The sequence below is a fragment of the Pseudonaja textilis genome, chromosome 3 (assembly GCF_049901715.1).
Source record: "Pseudonaja textilis isolate UNSWEBS1 chromosome 3, rPseTex1.2, whole genome shotgun sequence".
Taxonomy (NCBI): Eukaryota; Metazoa; Chordata; class Lepidosauria; order Squamata; family Elapidae; genus Pseudonaja; species Pseudonaja textilis.
In genome coordinates, this window is record NC_141992.1 from 773,828 (window position 1) to 797,414 (window position 23,587).

A 23,587-nucleotide genomic window follows, 5' to 3' on the forward strand; every position below is an offset into this window, starting at 1 on the left:
ATCCTTCGTCCTCTCTGAGCTTGGTTGTTTTCTTGCAGACATTTCCTTACCCAACTAGGGATCATCATCAGTGCCGGGGGGGCGGGGGGGAGTGGGGTTTGTGGAGAGGAGGAGGAGGAAGAGGAGGAAGGACTGTGGGGTCCTTGGTGCTCTCTGAGCTTGGTTATTTTCTTACAGACGTTTCATGTCCCAACTAGGCCATGCCCTACCTTCTAACACTGATGATATTTCCTGTCAACATCCATCACCAGGTAAGGCTGGGAAGGATGCCCTGCCCGAGAGACACCGTTTGGCCCAGATTCTTTGGTGTGATCCTGGGGTCCTCACCTGGGGTCACCACCTCCTCTGCAAGCCCAAGGCATCAGGAGCACCTTAAAACCTATTAGATGCTGCATGGACCAACATGCCATTAATTGGCGTAAAGGAAGCAAATTTTCAGAGCGGACTACAGTATAAATGGATGGGCCTTTGGTGCCCCATGGAAATGGTGGTGGCTGCCCATGGGGGTTGTAGGGAGAAAGTGGGGGGGGGTGACTCAAGCCCACAAGTGACTTTTGGCTGCAAGCTTCACTTCCTTGACCCAAACATGAGAAAGATGCCATAGAACAAGGAGCACCGTTTCGTTAATCCGGGGCTTTCCAAACGTGGCCACTTTAAGACTTGTGGACTTCAACACCCAGAATCCCTGAGCTCACAAGACTGGAGGAGGAGGAATTCTGGGAGTTGAAGTCCACAAGTCTTAAAATTTCAGGAGCCCTGCCTTAATCGCACTAGCAACAGCACTTAGATTTATGGACTGCTTCGCTGTGCTTTCACAGCCCTCTCTAAGTGGTTTCCAGAGTGAGTCAGCCTCTGGCCCCCAAACACTCTGGGTCCTCATTTTACCCCCCTTGGAAGGATGGAAGGCCTTTAGAACAGGGGTCTTCAAACTGGACAGTTTTAAGACTTGTGGGCTTCAACTCCCAGAATTCCTCCTCCAATCATGTTAGGAATTCTGGGAGTTGAAGTCCATAAGTCTTAAACTTGCCAAGTTTGAAAACCCTTGCTTTGGAAGGAGGAAGGGAGGGAGGGAGGAGGGAGGGAGGGAGGGAGGAAGGAAGGAGGGAGGGAGGAGGGAGGGAGGGAGGGAGGGAGGGAGGGAGGGAGGGAAGGAAGGAAAGAAGGAAGGGAGGGAGGGGAGGGGGAGGGAGGGAAGGAGGGAGGGAGGAAGGAAGGAAGGAAAGAAGGGAGGGAGGGAGGGAGGGAGGGAGGAAGGAAGGAAAGAAGGAAGGAGGGAGGAAGGAGGAAGGAAGGAAGGAAGGAAAGGAAGGAAGGAAGGGAGGAGGGAGGGAGGGAGGAAGGAAGGAAGGAAAGAAGGAAGGAAGGGAGGGAGGAGGGAGGGAGGGGAGGGAGGAAGGAAGGAAGGAAAGAAGGGAGGGAGGGAGGGAGGGAGGGAGGGAGGGAGGAAGGAAATATGAAAGGCAGGAAAGTAGCAATAGCACTTAGACTTATATGCCACTTCAGAGCGTTTTACAGCCCTCTCTTAAGCAGTTTGCAGAGGCAGCATATTTGTCCCCAACAATCTGGGTCCTCATTTTACCGGCCACAGAAGGACGGAAGGCTGAGTCAACCTGGAGCCTGGTGAGATCTGAACTGCCAAATTGCAGGCAGCTGGTAGTCAGCAGAAGTGGCCTTCACTCTAAGCCCTGTGCCACCAAGGCTCTTTAATCTTATCTTCAAAACCGGATCCCCTCTCCCCCTTACCCCTTCCTTCACACCTTATCACGGCATTTGGTTTTTCAGTCCCTTACAGGAATTGAGAGGCAACGGAGCCCGGCCAAAGGGACGGGGGAACCTGACCGGTTATCAGTTGTGTTCCTGTCATGAATTAGCTTAGCAAACTGTACTTTGGCTTCTCCCTGTTCAAGGATGGTTTGAAATCTCTCCTGCTGGGAAGACCTCCAGCATGGAATCAGGGCAGTTACCCCCCCTCCACCCCCGGGGACTTCCAAGTTTGCAAAGGATCCGGACAGGGCCTTTCGTGCCCTCCTGGCTGGCTGGGGGGCCCCTGTTGGCCCCTCAAAGACAGGATCTTTGGGGTGAGGGCACTTGAGGACTCTTCAGGGGCAGGAGCTGGCCATTGTACCAGCAAGGCCCCCTTTCTGAGTCAAAATGTAAAATTAGCCTCACGAAACATGCAGCATGGCTTAGAAGGACGACTTTTCATGCTTTGCGTTGAAGGCCATCAAACGGAGGGCTGGTCTAACCAGACGACGCCTGGGGAGTGAGGCTCTCCTTCTGGTAGTTTTGGTCTAGTGGTGAAGGTGCTGGCTTAGAAACCGGGAGATGGCGAGTTCTTAAGGATGAAAGCCGGCTGGATGTCAAATCACCGGGAGACGGTGAATTCTAGTATCATCTTAGCTATGTAAGCCAGTTGGGTGACTTTGGACCAATGACCAGGAGATGGAGAATTCTAGTCCTGCCTTAGCCACATAATCCAGCTGGGTGACTCTGGGCCAATGACCAGGAGACAGTGAGTTCTAGTCCTGCTTTACACATGAAAGCCGGCTTGGTGACTTTGGACAAATCACCAGGAGACGGTGAATTCTAGTCTCACCTTAGGCACAGAATCCAGCTGGGTGACTTTGGGCCAATGACCAGGAGACAGTGAGTTCTAGTCCTGCCTTACACATGAAAGCCGGCTTGGTGACTTTGGACAAATCACCAGGAGACGGTGAATTCTAGTCTCACCTTAGCCACAGAATCCAGCTGGGTGACTTCGGGCCAATGACCAGGAGACAGTGAGGTCTAGTTCTGCCTTAGGCATGAAAGTCAACTGGGTGACTTTGGGCCAATGATCAGGAGGTTGGGAGTTCTAGTCCCACCTTAGGCATGTGGAAACCTGTCTTAAAGTTTTGCCCAGAAAAGTGCACTAGAACATTGAGCAAATATTATCTTAGAAGCTCATGGATTTGAAGGCTTCCCAATGGAGAGACAATCCTGATTCCAGTCTTGACACGGTCTCTGGCACCTGGAGGAGAAAAGAGGACAATTAACCAATGGAACAGGTTGCCTCCAGATGTTGTGGCTGCTACATCACTGGCTGTTTTCATAAATAGATTGGACAACCATCGGATTGGGATGGTAGGAGGCTCCTGCCACGAGCTGGGGTTTGGATTAGAAGGGGGATCTCCGATTTTGGAAACTTTAAGGCTTGTGGACTTCAACTCCCAGAATTCCCCAGCCAGCTGGCTGGGAATTCTGGGAGTTGAAGTCCACAAGCCTAAAGTTTCCAAAAGAGACCCTAGCCTAGAAGACCTCCAAAGCAGGGGTGGCATGCTGTCGATTTGGATCGGTTCAACCGACCTGGTAGTAAAACCAAAAGCCTCCACTCAGCCGAAAGGAGAAGAGGATAAAAGACCGAAAAGCACATGGGAAGGCGAGAGGGTCGCTCCTAGCTTTTAGTTTCTTCATCCCCTCAGCTGATTGGCTCGTGAGGAGTGCGTGCCTTAAGGGCGTGCACATACACACGCAGGCACGCGCCACCACCCGCCTAACCGGCAGCGACTAAGGTAGGATCCCGCTCCTGCTCCAAAGTCCCTTCTAGCGCTAGGATTCCCCGTTTCCTCCGACCGGAAGGCCCAGACCACCTCTTCGCCCTCCTCCTGCAGTTATGCAACCGCAGCTCCTGGGAGCAGTTCTCCTCCCTCTGTTGATTTCATCCGCCGCATTGCTTGTTTGCTTCCTGCCCAAATCCACCAGCGCAGCTGAGACCTGAGCAGCAGCATCCAAAGTCACCTGAAGGACCTAAACCGGTGCCGCAACTTGGCGGGAGCTGCAGCTAGGAGCTTTGGCCCCACCTCGCAGAGTAATGCGGTATGGAGAAGACAAAGAGGGGTGAGGTTTTCGTGCAGTGAGGCAATTCGGGGAACGCCAGACGACAAAGGAGAGCGTCTTCTCTGTCCTCCCCCCACTCCCCTTATTTGTTTCGTAATTCTACCTGAGCAAGAGCTGGAAGACAATCCTGGCTTGGAATTCGACGGATGATATAACCCCAACAGCTGCTGATCGCCCATCGCAAATGCTTCCTGTTGAGTAAACGGAGGCTGCGGTGAGACTGTGGGAGGAATCTAACCCAGGCGGTGGTTTCCAACGAGCAAGTGAACCGGGTGAGCAAACAGAAAGCTCTTTTATTGCCTTTGTCTCCTGCCGCAAAGAATAACACTACGAAAAGAAGAACGCTGTAGCATTATGTAAGAACAAACACAGCGCCGAATAACATAAGCACAAAGGATGGGAGCCTGTAGTCACCCCACACGCTAGAAGAGTCCACAGGATCCTAGGATCCCAGGCCTGGAAGGCAGAGGTGGTATTCCACAGGTTCTGACTGGTTCTGGAGAACCGGTAGTGGACATTTTGAGTCGTTGGGAGAACCGGCCAATCCCACCTCTCACTGGCCCCGCCAACCCCACCTCTTCCCTGCCTCCCATTGAGTCCCAGCTGATCGGCTGCGTCTCCTTGGGTTGCCCTGCACAGGAGAACGGAGCTGGAAAGCAGGTCTGTGGGGTGGGGAGGGAAGGGGGATTTTGCAGGATACTTCCCCCAAGAGCGGGGAGGGAATACAGTATCCTTGTCATGCCCACCAAGCCACGCCCACCAAGCCATGCCCACAGAACAGGTATTACATTTTTTTGAATCCCACCACTGCCTGGAAGGGACCTTGGAGGTCTTCTAGTCCAGCCGCCTGCTCCTCAAGCAGGAGACCCTACCCCTTTCCAGACCAACGGCTGCCCAGCCTCTTCTTACAAAACCTCCAGTGATGGAGCAAGCACGACTTCTGGAGGAAAGGTGTCCCACTGGTTCCTTATTCTTCCTGTCACACAATTTCTCCTTAGCTTCTCCTTCGTTGGTTCTCTCCTCGATGAGTTCCCACCCCTTGATTCTTGTCCTGCCTTCGGATGTTTTGAAGAACAGATGGGACCCCGTCTTCTTTGTGACAGCCCCTCAAATATTGGAAGGCTGCTCTCATCCATGAACCAGTGGAACAGAAGTTGCCTTCGGAAGTTGTGGGAGCTTCATCCCTGGAGGCTTTCAAGAATAGATTGGACTTCCCCTCAGTCAGAAATGGTGTTGGGTCTCCTGCTTGGGCGGGGGGGGATTGGACTAGATGACCTCCAAGGTCCCTTCCAGCTCTGTTATTTCTGTTTGCCTGTTAATGTCACCCCTGGCCCTTCTCTTTGATAGGCTAGACATGCTTAGTGTCCAGATGTCTTCGTGGCTAGAGGAGAGGCGGGTATTCGGCAGGTTCTGACCAGTTCTGGAGAACCAGTAGCAGAAATTTTGAGCAGTTCAGAGAACCAGGGGTAACCTTCGCCCAGGAGTGGGGAGGGAATGGAGATTTTACAGTATCCTTCCCCTGCCATGCCCACCAAGCCACACCCACCAACTCATGCCACGCCCACCAAGCCACACCCACAAAACTGAATCCCACCACTGGTCGAGAGTGCCAGTGACCAGACGAATGCAAATAATATAAATCCTTCCACCATTTAATTAGAACTTTGGGTGGGACATGAAATGTTTTCAAGGACTGTTCCCCACTCCCACCCCCACCCCCCGTAAAAAAAAAGAATCCAGTTGCCTTTTGAAAGCATCTTTGGAGCAACCATGACCTGGATGGTGGAGGGAATCTCCATAGACTTCCTAACTATCTTCACTACTCATCCACTGTAACACCCAACTCTTTGCCCTCACAGATGGTCCAGATGTTGAATACCTGGGGGGTGGGGTGGGGGGGGTCAACATGACCAGACGGAGTGCATTTTCTCCTGTTCAGGTTACAGTGAGGTTCGCCAGCCAGTCACGTCAATCCTGTATCCATCATGGACTGGAACCCTTACGGGCCCTTCTAACTGAGCGTCACCATCTTCTGACCATCTTCCCACGAAAGAGAAGATGGCTGGTGGAATGAGAGTTAAGCAAAGCAGCTGGTCTCCAGAGCAGCTGCAGGAGAATAGCATAACAGAGTTGGAAGGGACCTTGGAGGTCATCCAGTCCACACACACACACACACACACACACCTCCGGCCCAAGCAGGAGACCCTACACACCATTTCTGACAGAGGCAGCACAGTCTCTTCTTCAAAGCTCCTAGGCATGAAGCTCACACAACATCTCCTCCCCGCCTCCAAGAGAGGTGGCTTCCCACACAGGCGCAGCTACGGGCACCGTCTCAAGTTCAGTGGAACAAACGTCATAGATGGCATGTACTTTTGGACGCCCATGTCCCTCAAGCGTCCACTTCCACCCCCAGAAGAAAGTCCCCTATAAAACAACCCTCCTGTACCCTGTTTTCTTTGCAGCTGCCCCCCGCTACCCCCAGGCAAAACTCTTTGGGTTTGGGAATAAACATTCCTCCTTTCGTCAAAGCTGCGCAGATTTCATTTGTATTTATTCTTGCGCAATCCTGGCTCCAGTTGGAACCACAAATTATTCTTCTGATAGCCTTCATTTTCCGAAGGTCCCAGATGCAGCTACTTGCACCCCCTCCAGGCCCTAGAAAGGCACGTCTCCAGCCATGAAGTCAAGCCAGACACCTCTTCCTCCTTCCCTGCAGACCACAGGCCAAAAGGAAGCAATGTACAATGGACATACAATGAACATACAATGAACATATGATGAACGGTTGCAGGAACTGGGCCTGGCTAGTCTAGTGAAGAGAAGGACCAGGGGAGGCAGGAGAGCATCTTCCAATATTTGAGGGGCTGCCACAGACAGGAGGAGGGGATCAACCTGTTTTCTAAAGCACCTTTGAAGGCCAGACGAAGAACAAGGGGAGGGAAACTGAACAAGGAGAGATTCAAGTCCTAGAAATAAGGAGAAACTTTCTGACAGGGAGAACAATCCACCCATGGAACAGAAGTTGCCTTCAGAAGTTGTGGGAGCTTCATCCCTGGAGGCTTTCAAGAAGAGACTGGGCTCCCCTCAGTCAGAAATGGTGCAGGGTCTCCTGTTTGGGCGGGTGGGCAGGCAGGCTGGACTGGATGACCTCCAAGGTCCCTTCCACTCTGTTAATCTTTTAAAGCCCAAATAACTTGGCGAGAATTTGTGGCAAGCACTGCTTCAGACCCCGCCCACAGAGAGTTGAGACTGTGGAGAACTGTGAGCCGCCCTCCACACAATGTTATGCAAACAGAGGCCCAAGGATGGCTGTGCTTTTCGTGCCAGAAGGGATTGCACAACCTTAAACAAAACTGTTGGATGACAAATAGTGAGGCAACACATGAGGTGTTGTTCCTGTGGTCAGTTCAGGTTAGGCTCGAAAGTGAGCCCTTCCCCAGCTTGGTCAGTTTCGCTTTTCTCCACCAGCCCCAGCAAACTTGCATCTCTGGCTTGTGGTAAGTTTTATATCCAAATGTATATTTTATACCTCATAATATACTGTCTCCATCTTCCCTTAAACTTTAACAAAATCCACAATGGACTGAAAAAACAGCGTCTCCGCTAGATAATTGACAGTCAAGCCGAAGCTAAGTAAAAATAGCCAACGGGGGAAAAAATCTTTGAGTTAAAATTTCCTTAAACCCCCCTCCCCCCCCCACAGAAATAAGTTACGCAGACCTAATCCACATATCAAAGGAGAAAGCCTGTAAACACAGAGTTAATGAAAACAGTCTCCCAGCGGAACGGCATGTTCACCAAAATAAACATTGAGATGTCATGTACCTACACACACACACACACACACACACACACATGTCCCTCAAGCCTCACCCTACAGTCAGTACATGCACACTTCCACACCCAGGACAAGCTTGTCTTTAAAACAGCCCTTCTATACTCCATTGTCTCTGCAGCTGCCCCCTTAGGGCTCTTTGCTTTCAGGAATAAAAAAAATATTTATCCTCATGGGTGTCTGGATTTCATATTTATGAATAAATGGCAACTTCAAATCTCAACAAATAAATGCGCTGTCTTACATATTGGCAAAAAAATAAATAAATCAGAAAATAAAATACAGGCTGAATAGTCAAGACCTTGTTGATGATCCAAACTCTGTCAAGGACCTTGGAGTACTCATTTCTAATGACCTAAGTGCTAGAGCCCACTGTAACTACATAGCCAAAAAGGCATTAAGAGTTGTTAATCTAATCCTACGTAGCTTTTTCTCTGCTAATATCACACTACTAACTTGAGCATACAAAACATTTGCTAGACCAATACTCGAATACAGCTCATCAGTCTGGAACCCACATTACGTATCTGATATTAGCACAGTTGAGAAAGTCCAGAAATATTTCACAAGAAGAGTTCTCCACTCCTCTACTTGTTGTAGAATACCTTATGCCACCAGACTCGAAATTCTAGACCTAGAAAACCTACAACTACGCCACCTTCGGTCCGATCTAAATATAGTATATAAAATCATACATTGCAATGTCCTACCTGTCAATGAATACTTCAGCTTCAACCATAACAACACAAGAGCAAACAATAGATACAAACTCAACCGCACAAAACTTGATTGCAGGAAATACTAGTTCAGCAACAAAGTGGTCAATGTCTGGAATACTTGACCTGACACTGTGGTTTCTTCCCCAACCTCCAAAACTTTAACCTTAGACTGTCTACTATGGACCTCACCCCTTTCCTAAGAGGTCTGTAGGGGGTGTGCATAAGCACACCAACGTGCCTACCGTCCCTGTCCTATTGTTTCTTTTATTTTTCTTATATGTACCCATTTCATGTATTCATAACTATGTATGTACTTATACCTGTTATCTTGTAAGCGATGGACAAAATCAATCAATCAATCAATCAATCAATCAATCCCCAGCTCGAGTCGGAGCCCCACATTATGTAGGGGTTCTGTGGTCCTGAGCATTCCCTGAAGTCAGCCAACAGAGGGAGGCTTTCCTACCCCAGGAAGAAGACGTGGACGGGTCCTCTCAGCAGCTGAGGTTGGGACAAGGAGGAGAGGAGGCTTTGCAGTGGGAAATCGGAGCCCAAGAAATCAGGAGCCAAGGCAATTCAAAGGAATGCGGGTTTATTGCAAGCTAACAGTCTCTACAAGAATCTCAACTACTAACAGCCAAAGGTGGCAGGTATGAGTCAACAGAATTCAAGGCTGGACTTACTGTAGATGTTACCAACCAGGCAACATCATCAGTGCTAGAAGGGAGTGAGGTTTGTGGAGAGGAGGAGGAGGAGGAGGAGGAGGAAGGAGGAGGAAGGAGGGGAAAGAAGGAGGAGGACTATGGGGTCCGTGGGGCTCTCTGATCTTGGTTGCTTTCTTGTAGACATTTTATGACCCAACCCTGGAACATCATCAGTGCAAGAAGAGAGGGGGGCTTGTGGAGAGGAGGAGGAGGAAGAGGAAGAGAAGAGGACGATGAGGAAAGCTGTGGAGTCCTTGGTGTGTTCTGAGCTTGGTTGTTTCCTTGCAGGCGTTTCATTACCAAACCAGGTAATGTCATCAGTGCTAGAAGGGAGTGGGAGAGCGGGTTACAGAACTAGGAGAGAGTGAGAGAGAGAGTGAGAGAGAGAGAGAGAGAGAGAGAGAGAGAGAGAGAGAGAGAGAGAGAGTGTTGCATTACTAGAGTTGCTTAAGCCACTTGTTGAAAGTACAAAAGGACATTGCCTAATAAAATTTATGGCTTTCGTTAGTGCTCAGAGCTTAGAAAAGAAAGATTACGGCCTTTGCATTCTTAGGGCAGAAACATCTATGCAATGTGATAGAAATCTGTGTTTCTGTTTCGGGAATCTCCTTCCTGGGTCTTTGTTAAATGATGTTAACATTGATTTACGTCCTCAAATGCTAAGATGGTTGACGATGCAGCCGTGCAACTGCCACGAGTGTCATATTTACATCAGTTGTGATGGAAGTGCATAATTGTGACATTTGCGATGACAGCCGTCCCCATTTTGTCATCCTCGTAATTTGTTACAGACTCAGCTGCCATAAATTGCAGCCATGGGAGAGTTTAATCCCCATATCTTTTGCGTGGTCCTTCCGGGAAACTCCCGACTTGTCTGCTGGATCACAGTTGCCCTGTCGCGAGTTGGGCAGCAAATAAAACACAGGAGTAAAATTGGATTTGATGGAAGCACAGAAAGATCAGCTCTCCTTGACCCGATACTAATCAATACGTTGGTCTAACGGAGAAATGAAGTTTCAGGAAGATTGTGGAACGGTGCAATGCTGGAGGAGTTGTCTTAAAGGGAAGAAAACTATATTTTAGTCGTCAAACAGGCCTCTTGGATTTGAAATAAAGTCCGAGTAACTGATAAGTAGGATTCCATGGCCAGAGAAAATCAGGGGAAAAGGAATTCCTAAAGAAGGAGACCCCAGAAACAGGGTTTCCTGCTTCAACAGGGGGTTGGACTAGAAGACCTTCGAGATCCCCTTTCGGCTCTGTTCTTCGGTACGCGGAATAATTCCAAGCGGTCAATTGAGAAGAACAAAAGTGTGGAGACCAGAAACCAATATAGGCAGGCCTCGACTTAAGACCACAATGGAGCCCAGAATCTCTGCTGCTAAGCGAGACAGGGGTGAAGTGACGTTTGTCCCGTTTTATGACCTTTCTTGCCACATATGTTAGGTGAATCGCTGCAGCGGTTAACTTAGTCACCCAGTTGTTAAGTGAATCTGGCTTCCCCATTGACTCGTGACCCTGCAGCCATCATAAGTACATGTCAGTTGCCAGTTGTCTAAATTTTGATCACCTGAGCCTGCAATGGTGCCTAATGGGAAAAATGGTCATAAGTCACTTTTTTTCAGTGTCATTGTAACTTTGAATGGTCACTAAACGAATGCTTGTAAGGCGAGGAGTACCTGTATGGCTACACAACAAGCTTAGGGAAGACCTTAAACAAACAAACAGAAGCACAGATAGAAAAAAGGTGCTGAGACTCTAGAAAGAGTGCAGAGAAGACCAGGAGGAAACGCGGCGGCATTTGGCGCAGCCACGCGCAGCCAGTCAGGGCTCCTCCTTACAACCGGAGCCCGGCGGAGACACTCGGCTTCAGGTGCTCCTGTCGCCGCCTTCCCTTCGCCTTCGAAGGCAAAGCCAATTCTTTTAAAAACGACGCTGTACTACTGGTACGACGAAGCCTCCTCTGCCTGAGTGGGCAACCCAACCCCACGTCTGGAGGTGAATCTCCCAGGGCCGCAGTGCAGGATCGGTCCACCTCGGGAGAAGTGTCCAGCCGCCATCCCTGCCTGGCACTGGGCAGAGCGCGAAGAGCTTTGCCTGGGGCGCCCAGTGCAGCTGACAGGTGGCCCCTCCTGCCCGGCAGCCGAGCTCTCGCCAAGACAGCGAGTGCCTCCCCGCCGGGCCCTCCACTCATCCCGCCAGGACCGTGCCAGAGCCATGAGGGCTGGGCAGAGCCAGAAAAGCGAGCCACGGGTGCGCGTCCATCTGCCAAGCAAAAGAGCCAGGCTGACCCAAGCTTGGCTTACTTCCCAAGTCCCTCCAGCCTGAACCTGAAGGGGCTACTGGGAGAGGCTGCCCGAGGCAGTGATAGCACCCACCCATCCGTGGACAGAGAGGCAAGGCAACGGCCTGCGACGCATCCTCGTCCGGGCTGAGCCCTGCCGATTGAGCGCCTCTGCCTGATGCCCGTGCCGCTGCAGCGTTTGGAGCTGCCAGCGCATTTGGAGATGCATGGGGATGGGGACGGGCTGGGTGAGGGGTGGAAGGGATGGATGGCTTTGGGCTCTCTCTGTCAGATCCGCTGGCCAGGGAAGCAGCGTTTCTGTCACCTCGCCTCCCTGCCCGGCGCCAGGGATGGTGGCTGGGTGCTTCTCCCTGGGTAGGCCAATCCTGTGCTGCGGCCCCAGGAGATTCGCCTCCCCATGTGGGGTTGGGCTGCCCTCTCGGGCAGGGGAGGCTTTGTCGTACCGGTAGTAGGGCATCATTTTTAAAAGAATTGGCTTTGCCTTCGAAGGCGAAGGGAAGACGGTGACAGGAGCGCCTGAAGCCGAGTGTCTCCGCCGGGCTCTGGTTGCAAGGAGGAACCCTGACTGGCTGCGCATGGCTGCGCCAAATGCCATGGCATTGCTCTAAACACCGCGGCGGCATGAGGAGAAGGGAAAGCAACAGTGGTGGAAGGTCTCCTGATATGAAGTGCCCCACCAATTCCAAAGTCAACGCAGGCAGCACCATAACCGGGTATGCAACAAAAGTACTTCCTAACGGCAAGCCCCCCCTGCCATTCCCCCCCTTTTTTGCATGCTTAATATAGTCCTTAATTTGGGGGGAGGGGCTTAATTTGATTATATGCCTATAAAACATGCTGGGACTTCCTATTGGGGGAGGCCGTCTTGTTGGAGAAACACAGTAGATTGATGGCTTGGAAGAGGGAGGGCCGTGGTCTTCTGATCCTGTCCCTCGGGTTGCTCATGGAGATGCTCCCAAGGGGGGCCGGTGCCCCCCTGAGGGCTGAGGCCAGGCGAGAGTGGCAGGGGGTGGGATGAGCCCACTGGATGGCAGGTGAGCAGGTTGGAGGTTGCAACTCATGAATCCTGCTGACAGGAAGAGGTGGAAGCGGTGACGGGACCAGGAAGCACAAAGGTAATTTGGTCTCCTTCGTGGTTGCCTTTGTGTTGACCAACCAGTTGGAGAAGCTCTTGGAAGTCATCAAGAATTGGCTTCTGGACAAGGTGTAATCCCTTCCTGTTGACTCCCAGCTTGATTGAAGGAGGAAGTGGGCAATCTTCCATGCCGGATGCAGCCATCGGCTCTGGCAAAGCCCTGGATCCTTGAGGATGGGGTGTTTTCCCAGAGAAGGAGGGCTGAAGGTGCTTCTAGAGGTCCTCTCCCTCTAGAAGAAGGACTCTGATGGGCCGCCTGGCTTTCTTTATCTGCCCTGAACCAGTTGGGCTTCTCCTGTCAGTCAAGGGGTCCTCTGGCTGCCTTTTCTGACCTCCAAGCCAACACCGCGCATGGTGCGATGCCAGGGTTGAGGTACAGGTCCACCTGGCTTGGACACCCCCCGTGCTTTGCCTGCACCTCACCTCCAGCCCAGATGGCTGCCCACACATGGGAGCCTCCCAGAGACAACTCCTCCTCCTCCTCCACATTCAGGGAACCTGTCTGGGCAGGGCTTAGTGGGCAATCCACACAGCGGCTGGGAGAGGCTCCTGTCAGAGCCATCGGCATCCAGGTAGCCCCACCTGTCAGGCTCTTTAAATCCAGCCCAGCTGGGATCTGCGGCTCAGACGCAGGAGCAGCAGCACCATGAAGGCCCAGGGGATCCTCCTAGCTCTGGCTCTGCTTGCCCTGGGTGCCCAGGGGGCCTCCTTGACCAGCAAAGAGGACCAAGGTGAGTGCAGGCAGGCAGCCAACGGGAGGCCCTTGTCTCCAAGCCTTGTCTCCAAACCTGCGTGTACACACCCACACCCCAGTGCACTGATTCTGGCTGCCTCTCTTTCAGCAGGCCGAAACGGCTTTGTAGGTGGGTTTCCATGCCCCCAGGGGCTCAGGACACCTGTAGAACAGCGGGTACAGCCTTGGAACCTCCCCTGGTTCTTATCCGGGGGTGGGTTTCAAAATTTTTAGCAACGGGTTCTCTGCCTGGTTGCTGGAAAGGTGTGGCCAGGGTGTGTGTGGCCTAGTTGGCCTCTTGCACCACGGTGGTGGGGTGCGTTTTTGCCCTCCCCGGGCTCCGGAGGCTCTCTGGAAACTGGAAACGGCCCATTTTTCACCCTCCCTGAGCTTCCGTGCGTGCCCTGCACTTCCCTGCCTCCCAAATGGGCCTCATGGGGACTCCTGGGAGGGGAGGGGCCGGGTGGGCAGGGCCAACCAGGCGTGGGATTTGAGGGGTTCTCCGAACTGCACAGAATCTTATTTCGGGGCTCTCCTGAACCCCAGCGAACCCCCAGCAGCCCAGCCCTGATCTTACCTGCTGTGCCCAGAGCTGGCTACATGGTGACTGAGCCCCTCGTAGGGGTTCCCGGGTACCCCCAATCCCTGAGAGCTGAAAGGTCCCCTTTTCCCTGGGGTGGATACTGGAGGCCATCTGGAATGGAAGAATCGGCCTTTGGATGGGCCCAGGGGTGGGATATGCCAGGGTTAATTATCGGTTCAGTGATTTACGATGGCTGTATCGCGCACCTGTAAATCATCATCAGCCTGGTGCCTGGACAGCTGAGCAGCGCTGCGTGCAGAGAAGCAGCCTTTGAAACAGCCCTCTTTTCTTGCTTTTTAAACTACAGCTGTGCCTCGTACAGCAGCTGAAGTTGAAAAATCAGGAAATAAAGGTCAGGTAAGAGCCCAGGTGGGCAGGTGGGCAAAAACATCAGCAGACATAGAACCGGTTCTATGTCTGCTGCTCTTCAGAGCTACCGGTTCTACAGAGGTGGACAAAACTGGTAGAAACCCACCCCTGGATGGGCCTCTTTTTTCAAAGGGGGCCCTCAGGGTGTGGTCAAAACTTCAGGGGGGCAGACACAATGAAGGCGCATTGAAAGCGGAGCCTGTTTTGTGTTTGTGTGTGTAATTTTTTGACTAAACCTCAATTCTTTCTCTTCACCCTGGACTGGAGTTGATTATGGTGGGCAGAGATTATTTGTCTATTTTTGTGGACATTGTTCATTCCAGCAATACCACATGCTACTCAAGGATGCAGTCCTTGGAAAAGAGATAGATAGTTGATAGGTAAGTAGGTAGGTTGGTAGCTAGCTAGCTAGATATAGATAGCTAGATATAGAAGAGATAGCTAGACAGCCAGCCAGATAGACAGCCAGATAAACAGAGATAATATATGTGATAGAGATAATAGACAGATACAGATAGGCAAATGGGTGAATGTATAGACAATAGAGATAGATAGATAGCTAACTAGATAATAGAGAGACAGACAATAGAGAGACAGACAGTCAGGGATAGATAGTAATAAAAGATATAGATATGGAGAGAGATGGAGAGAGAGGGAGGGAGAGAGAGATATTTTATATAATATATTTAGAAACTGCCCATCTTCCTCATACAGCAACTCTGGTTGCCCTGTGGAATCCTGACCTTCTTCTGGGGTTCACGAGTGGGAGGTTCCCCTCCTTCCCTACCTTCTTTATTCTTTCCCACCAGTCCTATGAGGTAGCTTAAGACTTGGCGGAGGGGGGTTGAAACCCAGGACCTCCAAGAACCTTTCTGGAGACCCCCAGGAGCTTTCACCCAAATATTCAGGTGCCCATATCAAAGTTTAGGACAGGCTCCGTATTCAGCGAATTGTGTAACTGCTAACAATTGACAAAGACTTGATGGTACAACATCCACCCACCCACCTATACGTTCAGTCACCAAATGATAAATGAATCATCAATCCACAAGTCCATCAACCCTTCAACCCATCAACCCATCAATTCATCAACCCGTTAATCCATCAACCCATAATCCATTGACCCATCAATTCATCAACCCATCCATCCATCAACCCATAATCCATTGACCCATTAATCCATCAACCCATCCATCCATCAACCCATAATCCATTGACCCATCAATCCATCAACCCATCCATCCATCCATCCATCCATCCATCCATCCATCCATCAATCCATCAACCCATAATTGATTGACCCATCAATCCATCAACCCATCAATTCATCAACCCATTAATCCACCAACCCATAATCCATTGACCCATCAATCCATCAACCCATCAATCCATCAACCTAAATCCATCAACCCATCAATGCATCAATCCACCAATCCACCCATCCCTACTCAACTGACTTCTGGATCGACTGGATCTGTCTTTTCATTGACCAGAAGACTTGGAGAAATCTAGATGAAAGCGAGAGATTTCTGGCCAAAGCACTTCCAAATTAGCCCTCGGAGTCTTTCCTCCCCAAAATAGAGCCCCCTCCTCCCCGTTGTTCTCTCCCTGGGCTTCACTTCTCCTTCGTTCTTGACAGATAAGGAGGGCTACTGCTACAACGTGCCCCCCTTGGGAGACGTCTTTGACACCCAGGACTGCAGTGCCTGCCAGAGGAATGGGTCCTGCTCCACCTGCGCCAGGGATGACCAGTGCCCAGGCACCCAGAAATGCTGCCCGGGAGACTGTGGCTACATCTGCGAGGAAGCCATTGTGGGTGAGTTGCCCTCTCCGCCTGCCGTTTGCCTGTTTCTTCCTATCTGCTGAGGAGGGACGGTGGTCTAAGAAGCCCCCTGCCCAGCCTTTCTTTCTTTTGAGACCTCCCAGCCAGGATATACTTGGAGGGCTCTTCCTCTCCTCACATTCCTTTTTGGTAGAAGAAACAGAGGGGCCCTTGGGACTCTCTGAGCTTGGCTGTTTTCTTGCAGACGTTTCATGACCCAGTTAGGGAACATCATCAGTGCTAGAGGAGAATGGAGTTTGTGGGGGGAGGAGGAGGAGGGGAGGGGGAGAGGGAGGACAATGACGACTGTGGGGATCTGGTGCTCTCTGAGCTTGGATGTTTTCTTGCAGACGTTTCATGACCCAGTTAGGGAACATCATCAGTGCTAGAAGGAAGGAGGTTTGTAGAGAGAAAGAGGAGGAGGAGGAGGACTGTGGGGATCTTGATGCTCTATGAGCTGGGTTGTTTTCTTACAGTTTTTTCATGACCCAACTAGGGAACATCATCAGTGCTGGAGGAGAATTTGGTTTGTGGGGAGGAGGAGGAGGATTTGGAGTTCTCGGCGCTCTTTGAGCTTGGTGGTTTTCTTGCAGACATTTCATGACCCAGCTAGGTAACAACATCAGCGCTAGTAAGGAGTGAGGTTTGCTTTCGGTTTATATTCCAATAGCTTGCCCTGCCATTCTCTTAGCAGTTCTTTGTTTGGCTTGTTTACTATTGGCTTGTTTGGCAGTTCCTTGATCGGGGTACTGATTCCTTCCTGACTCTTGGTCTGATGTTCATCTCGGAGTTAATCTCTGCTCACCTGGTGCTGACGGTTGAGGAGGAAGCAGGCTTCCCTCTTGGTACAGGAAGGGTCCGGAGTCCCTGGCTTCTGTGAATTCCGAAGTTAGAACCGAAGAAGCTTCTTAACAGAATAACAGAGTAGGAAGGGAGCTTAGAGATCTTCTAGTCCACCCCCTCCCATTGTGGCCCACTACCAGACGGTGACCTGTTTGAAATTGGGCTGTGAGAGTGGCTGGCCAGAGGGCGCATGCACGCACGGCTCAACTTGCAACAAGCAGCAGGCTGGCGAGTAGTTGCGCATGACTCGGCTGGCCTGCCACTCGTGCAAGGGCTGTGTGTGTGTGCGCGCCCACGTGCCCCGGCCTGTCACTCACACGGCCCAGTTTCCCCCCTCCCTTCCCCAGCCAGTTTGCCAAGCCCCAAAGGTTGGGGACCGCTGTTCTAGTCCAGCCCCTGGTTCGAACAGGGAACCCGGCCCCTATCCTGGATGAATGGACGTCCAGTCTCTTTTGAAAAACCTCCAGATTCTTGGATGAAAAGCAAAAAAAAAGGTTTTTCAAGGAACCCCAACCCCCCCCAAGGAGGTCCAGTTGCCTTTTGCAAAGCCGGCAGTGCCCAGGGCCGGCTCTCCTGCAGGAACGCGGCCCTTTCCAGCGCTTGAAGTCCCCCTGCTCTGGATCGTGGCCACTTCCCCGCCTGCCTTCGGGTGAAGAGGGAGGGCTTGGGAGGGACGGTGCAAATGCTGATACCTGCCCCACCCCCACACTCCTCTCTTCCATGCCTGACGTGCCTTCCAGTTTCTGGGCTTAAGCGCTGGCAGGGAATCTCCCCCAGTGTGTGTCATCGCCAGGGTGGGGCACCTGACGTGCGGAGGCACGTGGCCAGCCTGGCATTCCTCAGGGGAGGGGAGGACACACACACCTCTGGAGGTTTCGTTCATCCCAGCCTCCCAGCCTCCCCCTCTCCCCCCGCCCCCCACACGCCTCAGGGAGCGGCCCAGCCTGCTTGGCTTCTGGCTTTGCTTGGCGGCTCTGCAGTTCTGTTTATCCCTCCCTTGCTCGTTCCTTCACTCCTTCCTCTTGCCCTCTCTGCCTTCCGAGAGTCCCGAGAAAAGAAGGACCAGGGGTGGCAGGATAGCAGTCTTCCAGTACTTGAGGGGCTGCCCCAGAGAAGAAGAAGAGGGGGTCCAGCTATTCCCCCAAAGCCCCAGAAGGCAGGACAAGAAGCAATGGGTGGAAACTAATCGAGGAGAGAAGCAACTTGGAACTAAGGAGAAACTTCGTAACTGTGAGGATAATTAACCAGTGGACTGGCTTCCTTCCAGACGTTGTGAGTCCTCCACCACTGGAGGCTTTGAAGAAGAGGTTGGACAACTGTTTGTCTGGAATGGTAAAGGATCTCCTGCTTGAGTAGGGGGTTGGACTAGAGGACCTCCAAGGTCCCTTTGAACTCTGTTATTCTGTATAAACATCAGGCTTAACACTACCAAAATGAGAAAGGCTCTGGGGGCTAAAACATACGGAGAAAGGTTGCAAGAAATGGGTAAAGCATAGCATAGAATTCTTTATTGGCCACGTGTGATTGGACGCGCAAGGACTTTGTCTTGGTGCATGTCCGGTACGTCTAGCCAGCCTAATGAAGAGAAGGATTAGGGGTGAACTTGATGGGAGCCTTCCAATATTTGAGGGGCTATTGTGGAGAAGAAGAGATCAAGCTATTCTCCAGAGCATCCGAGGGCAGGACAAGAAGCAATGGCTGGAAACTAACCAAGGAGAGACCTGCAATTAAGGAGAAACTTCCAAAACAGTGAGGACAATTCACCAGTGGAATGAGTTGTCTCCGGAAGTTGTGGATGCGCCACCACTGGAGGCTTTGAAGAAGAGATTGGACAACTGTTTGTCTGGAACGGTGCAGGTCCTGGCCAGCAAAGCCAGAGAGTTTGTGGGGTAGACAGGCACTGCAGCTTGCATTGCCCTGCCTGTGGCTTCATGGACACTAGAGGTTGTCTCTTGTCTAACAACTGGCCAGATACTGCGAACTCTCAAGTGGGAACGAGCTGTGGGGCCCCAGACACTTGGTTTCCTCAACTGTGTGATGGACCCCTGAAAGTTGGACCCCCTGGGCCCCTGGCCAAGTGCTAGGAAGTCTGCCAAGCAAGCAGCCGGTAGGTCTGGAGCTGCGTTCCAGAAAGCAAAGAGTCACCAGACAGTTTGGTTGGGAGGAAGGAAGTTAAGAGGGCCCCTTCCTAGAGAGAGTCTCAGGGTATTATCTATAAGATGCAAATCGTTCCTTTAGTCTGGCAAGATTCTGTCTGTAGGCGAGGAACCGTAAAGGAAACTACTTGGAAGCAACTCAGAATCAGGATAGAGTTGGAAGGGACCTCGGAGGTCTTCTAGTCCAGCCCCCTGCTCAAACCATTTCAGACAATGGAGCACCCATAACGTCTGACGGCAATTGGTTCCACTGGTTAATTGTCCTCACAGTTAGGAAGTTTCTCCTTGATGTACCTCGCTTAGTTCCTGGGAGACCTGACATCTGCCACCTTGAGGACATGAGGCCACCATGTTACCCAAAGATAAGACTGGCTTTGTGCAAGGGAGGGTGATGCACCATTTTCATGGTCTCAGGTATTGATGTCTGTGGAGATTCTCCACCATCCAGGTCCTGGTTGTCCCAAAGGTGCATTTTTCCAGGAGGCAACTGAACTTTCTGGTTTTTTTCTTTGAAGACGCTTCACTTCTCATCCAAGAAGCTTCTTCAGCTCTGAAGAAGTTTCTTGGATGAGAAGAAAATAGTCTTCAAAGAAAAAAACCACAAAGTCCACTGGCCTCTTGGAAAAATGCATCTTTGGGACCTCAGATGTCAACACCTCCCACCCTACTGAGGGCTGGGGACAGCCAAACCTTCTCCCAAACATCTCAACCCCCCCGCCCCACTTTCTGAGAAGGTGGGTCTCCTGTCGATGACGTGAATTCTTTCTTACTCTCCCCTCTTTTTGGGATGATGATTATTTTTCTTCAGTTGCTTTGCATGTACCCTGAGAGCTTCTTCACCAGAGACATGCAGGGGTCTCCAATCTTGCGGGGGAATTCTGGGAGTTGAAGTCCTCCGGGCTTAAAGTGGCCAAGGTTGGAGACCCCTGAAATAAAGTACCCAATTCAATTCCATTCAATGGCCATGGACGGACGGATTGGCCTCAAGATGGTGCCACTGACCACGGCCTCCGTGGAAAACTCTCTAATGCAGGGATCTCCAACCGTGGCCACTTCGAGACTTATGGACTTCAGCTCTGGGAGTTGAAGTCCACAAGTCTTAAAGCGGCCAAGGTTGGAGGCTCCTGCTCTCATGTGTTGCATGTTCGTCTTTCATTTTCTCTAACTCGCTGCAGGTTCCATGAATCCAAAACGCGTTTCTAAATATCAGGTAGCTTTCTAGGGCTATTTCGGCTCCTTAGCGGACTTGTAGAGATGGTTTCCCTTTCTCTCCTGTCTCATCTTGGGTCTCCTTGGCTGTTGCAGATGTTTGCCAGCTGCCCTCCGTCTGTGGCATCTGCAAGGCAATGTTCCCACGCTTCTTCTACAATGTTTCCACTCATAAATGTGAGCCGTTCATCTACGGCGGCTGTGGTGGCAACAAGAACAATTTTGAATCCGAAGACGAGTGTCGCAGAGCCTGCAGATTCACCAAAGGTGAGTACTAACCTCTCGCCGTCCGAAAGCAACTCTTAGGTACAGGTACAGATTAACAGAGTTGGAAGGGACCTTGTAGGTCATCTAGTCCAGTCCCTTGTCCAAGCAGGAAACCCTACACCATTTCTGACAGTCTAATCTCTTCTTGGAAGCCTCCAGGGATGAAGCTCCCACAACCTCTGAAGGCAACTTCTGTTCCAGGGGTTGATAGTTCTCCCTCTCAGAAAGTTTCTCCTTATTTCCAGGTTGAATCTCTCCTTGTTCAGTTTCCATCCGTTGTTCCTTGTCTGGCCTTCAGGTGCCTTGGAGAATAGTTTGACCCCCTCTTCTTTGGGGCAGCCCCTCAAAAATGGGAACCCTGTTATCATATCTCCCCAGTCCTTCTCTTCCCTAGACTAGGCAGGCCCAGTTCCTGCAACCATTCTTCATACATTTTAGCCTCCAGTCCCCTCATCATCCTGGTTGCTCTTCTCTGTACCTTTTCTAGAGTCCCAACATTGTTTTTATAATGTGGTGACCAAAACTGGATGCAGTACTGTAGGTGTGGCCTTACTAAGGCTTTATAGAGTGATATTAGTACCTCCCTTGATTTCGATTGTATCCCTCTGTTAATGTAACTTAGGATTGCGTTGGCTTTTTTGGCTGCTGCTGCACACGGCTGGCTCCTATTTAGCTGGTTGTCCACTAAGACTCCAAGATCCTCCTCCCAGTTCCTGCTATTGAGCCTGGTTTCACCCGGTCTCTGTGTGTCCTTTGGGTTTTTTTTGCCTAAGTGTAGGACTTTACTTTTCTCTACATTGAATCTCATTTTATTAGATATGGCCCAGTGTTCTAGTCTGTCAAGATCCATCTGGATCTTGAGCCTATCTTCTTGGGTGTCAGCTCTTCCTGCCAGCTTAGTATCCTCGGCAAATTTGCTAAGTTCCCCTTCTATTCCCTCATCTAAGTTGTTTATGAGGATATTATGAGGATATTGAAGAGTCCTGGGCCTAAGACGGAACCTTGTGGCACCCCACTGCTTACTTATCATGGGCCTAGCAGAGGACATCAATGATGGTCCTCCAGATCTTCTCTGGAGCTACACAGCCTTTCCTTTTGAGGCCACCTTTCAGTTGGGGAAGACATGGATGATTTGAATTACTTTCAACTTCTGGGACGTTGACATTTTTTGCTGGCTGGGGGAATTCTGGGAGTTGAAATCTTAAAATTGCCAAGGTTGGACACTCCTGGTCTAGGGTCAAGATTCCCACTGGAGTTTGGGTACAAGACTTAAGTCCACAAGTCTTAAAGTTGCCAAGGTTGGATATCTCTGGTTTAGAGTTGTAGCACAATGGGTCACTCCCTTGCTATTTTAAAGCGAAGATGCAACCTTCTTGTGTTTCTTGATGACTCATTGCCAAAATCTGGGCTTGTCTCCATTGTCCCCTTAGTCTGACCCACCATCCTTCTGTTTCCAGGGAGCGCCTGACTGTTGGCTGGAACAGAGATGGGAAAATCATCAGAATGGACTCCCGACTCAGCTGCTTTCCTGGAGCCCTGAGTCTGCCACCGAGATGGGATGAGGCGGATGCCTCCATGTGGTTAAAGTTGCCTTGCCTGCATCCTCCCTTCATACAGTCTGTGTTGTATATCTGTGCAGTTGCCCCCAAAGGACACTCCGTCCCACTCCCTGGGTTGCAGCTGGTTGGCGTGTCCCTTGCCTATGTCCTTCCCCTGGCTACGTCCCTTTCTGTGGGTGTTGAGATAGGCTGGTCTTCTCTTCCCCCTCCAACCAACCAACCACCAACCAACCAACCAACCAACCAACCACCAACCAACCAACCAACCAACCACCAACCAACCAACCACCAACCAACCAACCAACCAACCACCAACCAACCAACCAACCACCAACCATCCAACCAACCAACCAACCACCAACCAACCAACCAACCAACCAACCAACCACCAACCAACCAACCACCAACCAACCAATCAACTGACCAACCACCAACCCACCACCCAACCACCCAACCACCAACCATCCAACCAACCAACCACCAACCATCCAACCAACCAACCACCAACCAACCAACCAACCAACCACCAACCAACCAACCACCAACCAACCAATCAACTGACCAACCACCAACCATCCAACCAACCAACCACCAACCAACCAACCAACCAACCAACCAACCACCAACCAACCAACCACCAACCAACCAATCAACTGACCAACCAACCATCCAACCAACCAACCACCAACCAACCAACCAACCAACCACCAACCAACCAACCACCAACCAACCAATCAACTGACCAACCACCAACCCACCACCCAACCACCCAACCACCAACCATCCAACCAACCAACCACCAACCATCCAACCAACCAACCACCAACCAACCAACCAACCAACCACCAACCAACCAAACCAACCACCAACCAACCATGACCAACCACCAACCATCCAACCAACCAACCACCAACCAACCAACCAACCAACCACCAACCAACCAACCACCAACCAACCAATCAACTGACCAACCACCAACCATCCAACCAACCAACCACCAACCAACCAACCAACCAACCACCAACCAACCAACCACCAACCAACCAATCAACTGACCAACCACCAACCCACCACCCAAATACCCAACCACCAACCATCCAACCAACCAACCACCAACCATCCAACCAACCAACCATCCAACCAACCAACCACCAACCACCAACCAACCAACCAACCACCAACCAACCAACCACCAACCAACCAACCAACCAACCACCAACCACCAACCCACCACCCAACCACCCAACCACCAACCATCCAACCACCCAACCACCAACCATCCAACCAACCAACCACCAACCATCCAACCAACCAACCACCAACCAACCAACCAACCAACCACCAACCAACCACCAACCACCAACCAAACAACCAAACAACCAACCAATTAATCAATTCAACCCCCAAATCTTCACTAGAGGGCTCTGCCTGTACATAATGAAAGAAAATATTAAAGACACTGAAACTTTACC

General features: G+C 51.1%; 1 protein-coding gene and 1 long non-coding RNA gene across 4 annotated transcripts in view; one reads left to right on the forward strand and one right to left on the reverse strand.

The window, feature by feature from the left end:
* LOC148125962 (uncharacterized) overlaps positions 1 to 23,587 on the reverse strand; it is a 39,698-nt gene that overhangs the window by 11,644 nt on the left and 4,467 nt on the right. The window contains exon 3 of one of the 2 annotated variants that reach the window (XR_015743352.1): positions 16,887 to 16,955. This is a non-coding gene — a long non-coding RNA (uncharacterized LOC148125962). Of the gene's footprint in view, positions 1 to 16,643; positions 16,956 to 23,587 lie in introns of those variants that run through there. The other variant, XR_015743351.1, reaches the window with a different exon arrangement.
* LOC113452841 (eppin-like) lies at positions 13,095 to 22,465 on the forward strand. Of its 2 annotated transcripts, none has more exons than XM_087931971.1 (4): positions 13,095 to 13,305; positions 15,899 to 16,075; positions 20,386 to 20,556; positions 21,987 to 22,465. In XM_087931971.1, exons 1-4 carry the CDS (start codon positions 13,221 to 13,223, stop codon positions 21,989 to 21,991), a joined length of 438 nt encoding a protein of 145 aa, XP_087788097.1. In that variant the 5' UTR covers positions 13,095 to 13,220; the 3' UTR covers positions 21,992 to 22,465. The 2 variants fall into 2 exon arrangements, with proteins under 2 accessions (XP_087788097.1, XP_026580102.2); XM_026724317.2 differs by having other exon boundaries at positions 13,105 to 13,305; positions 22,014 to 22,465.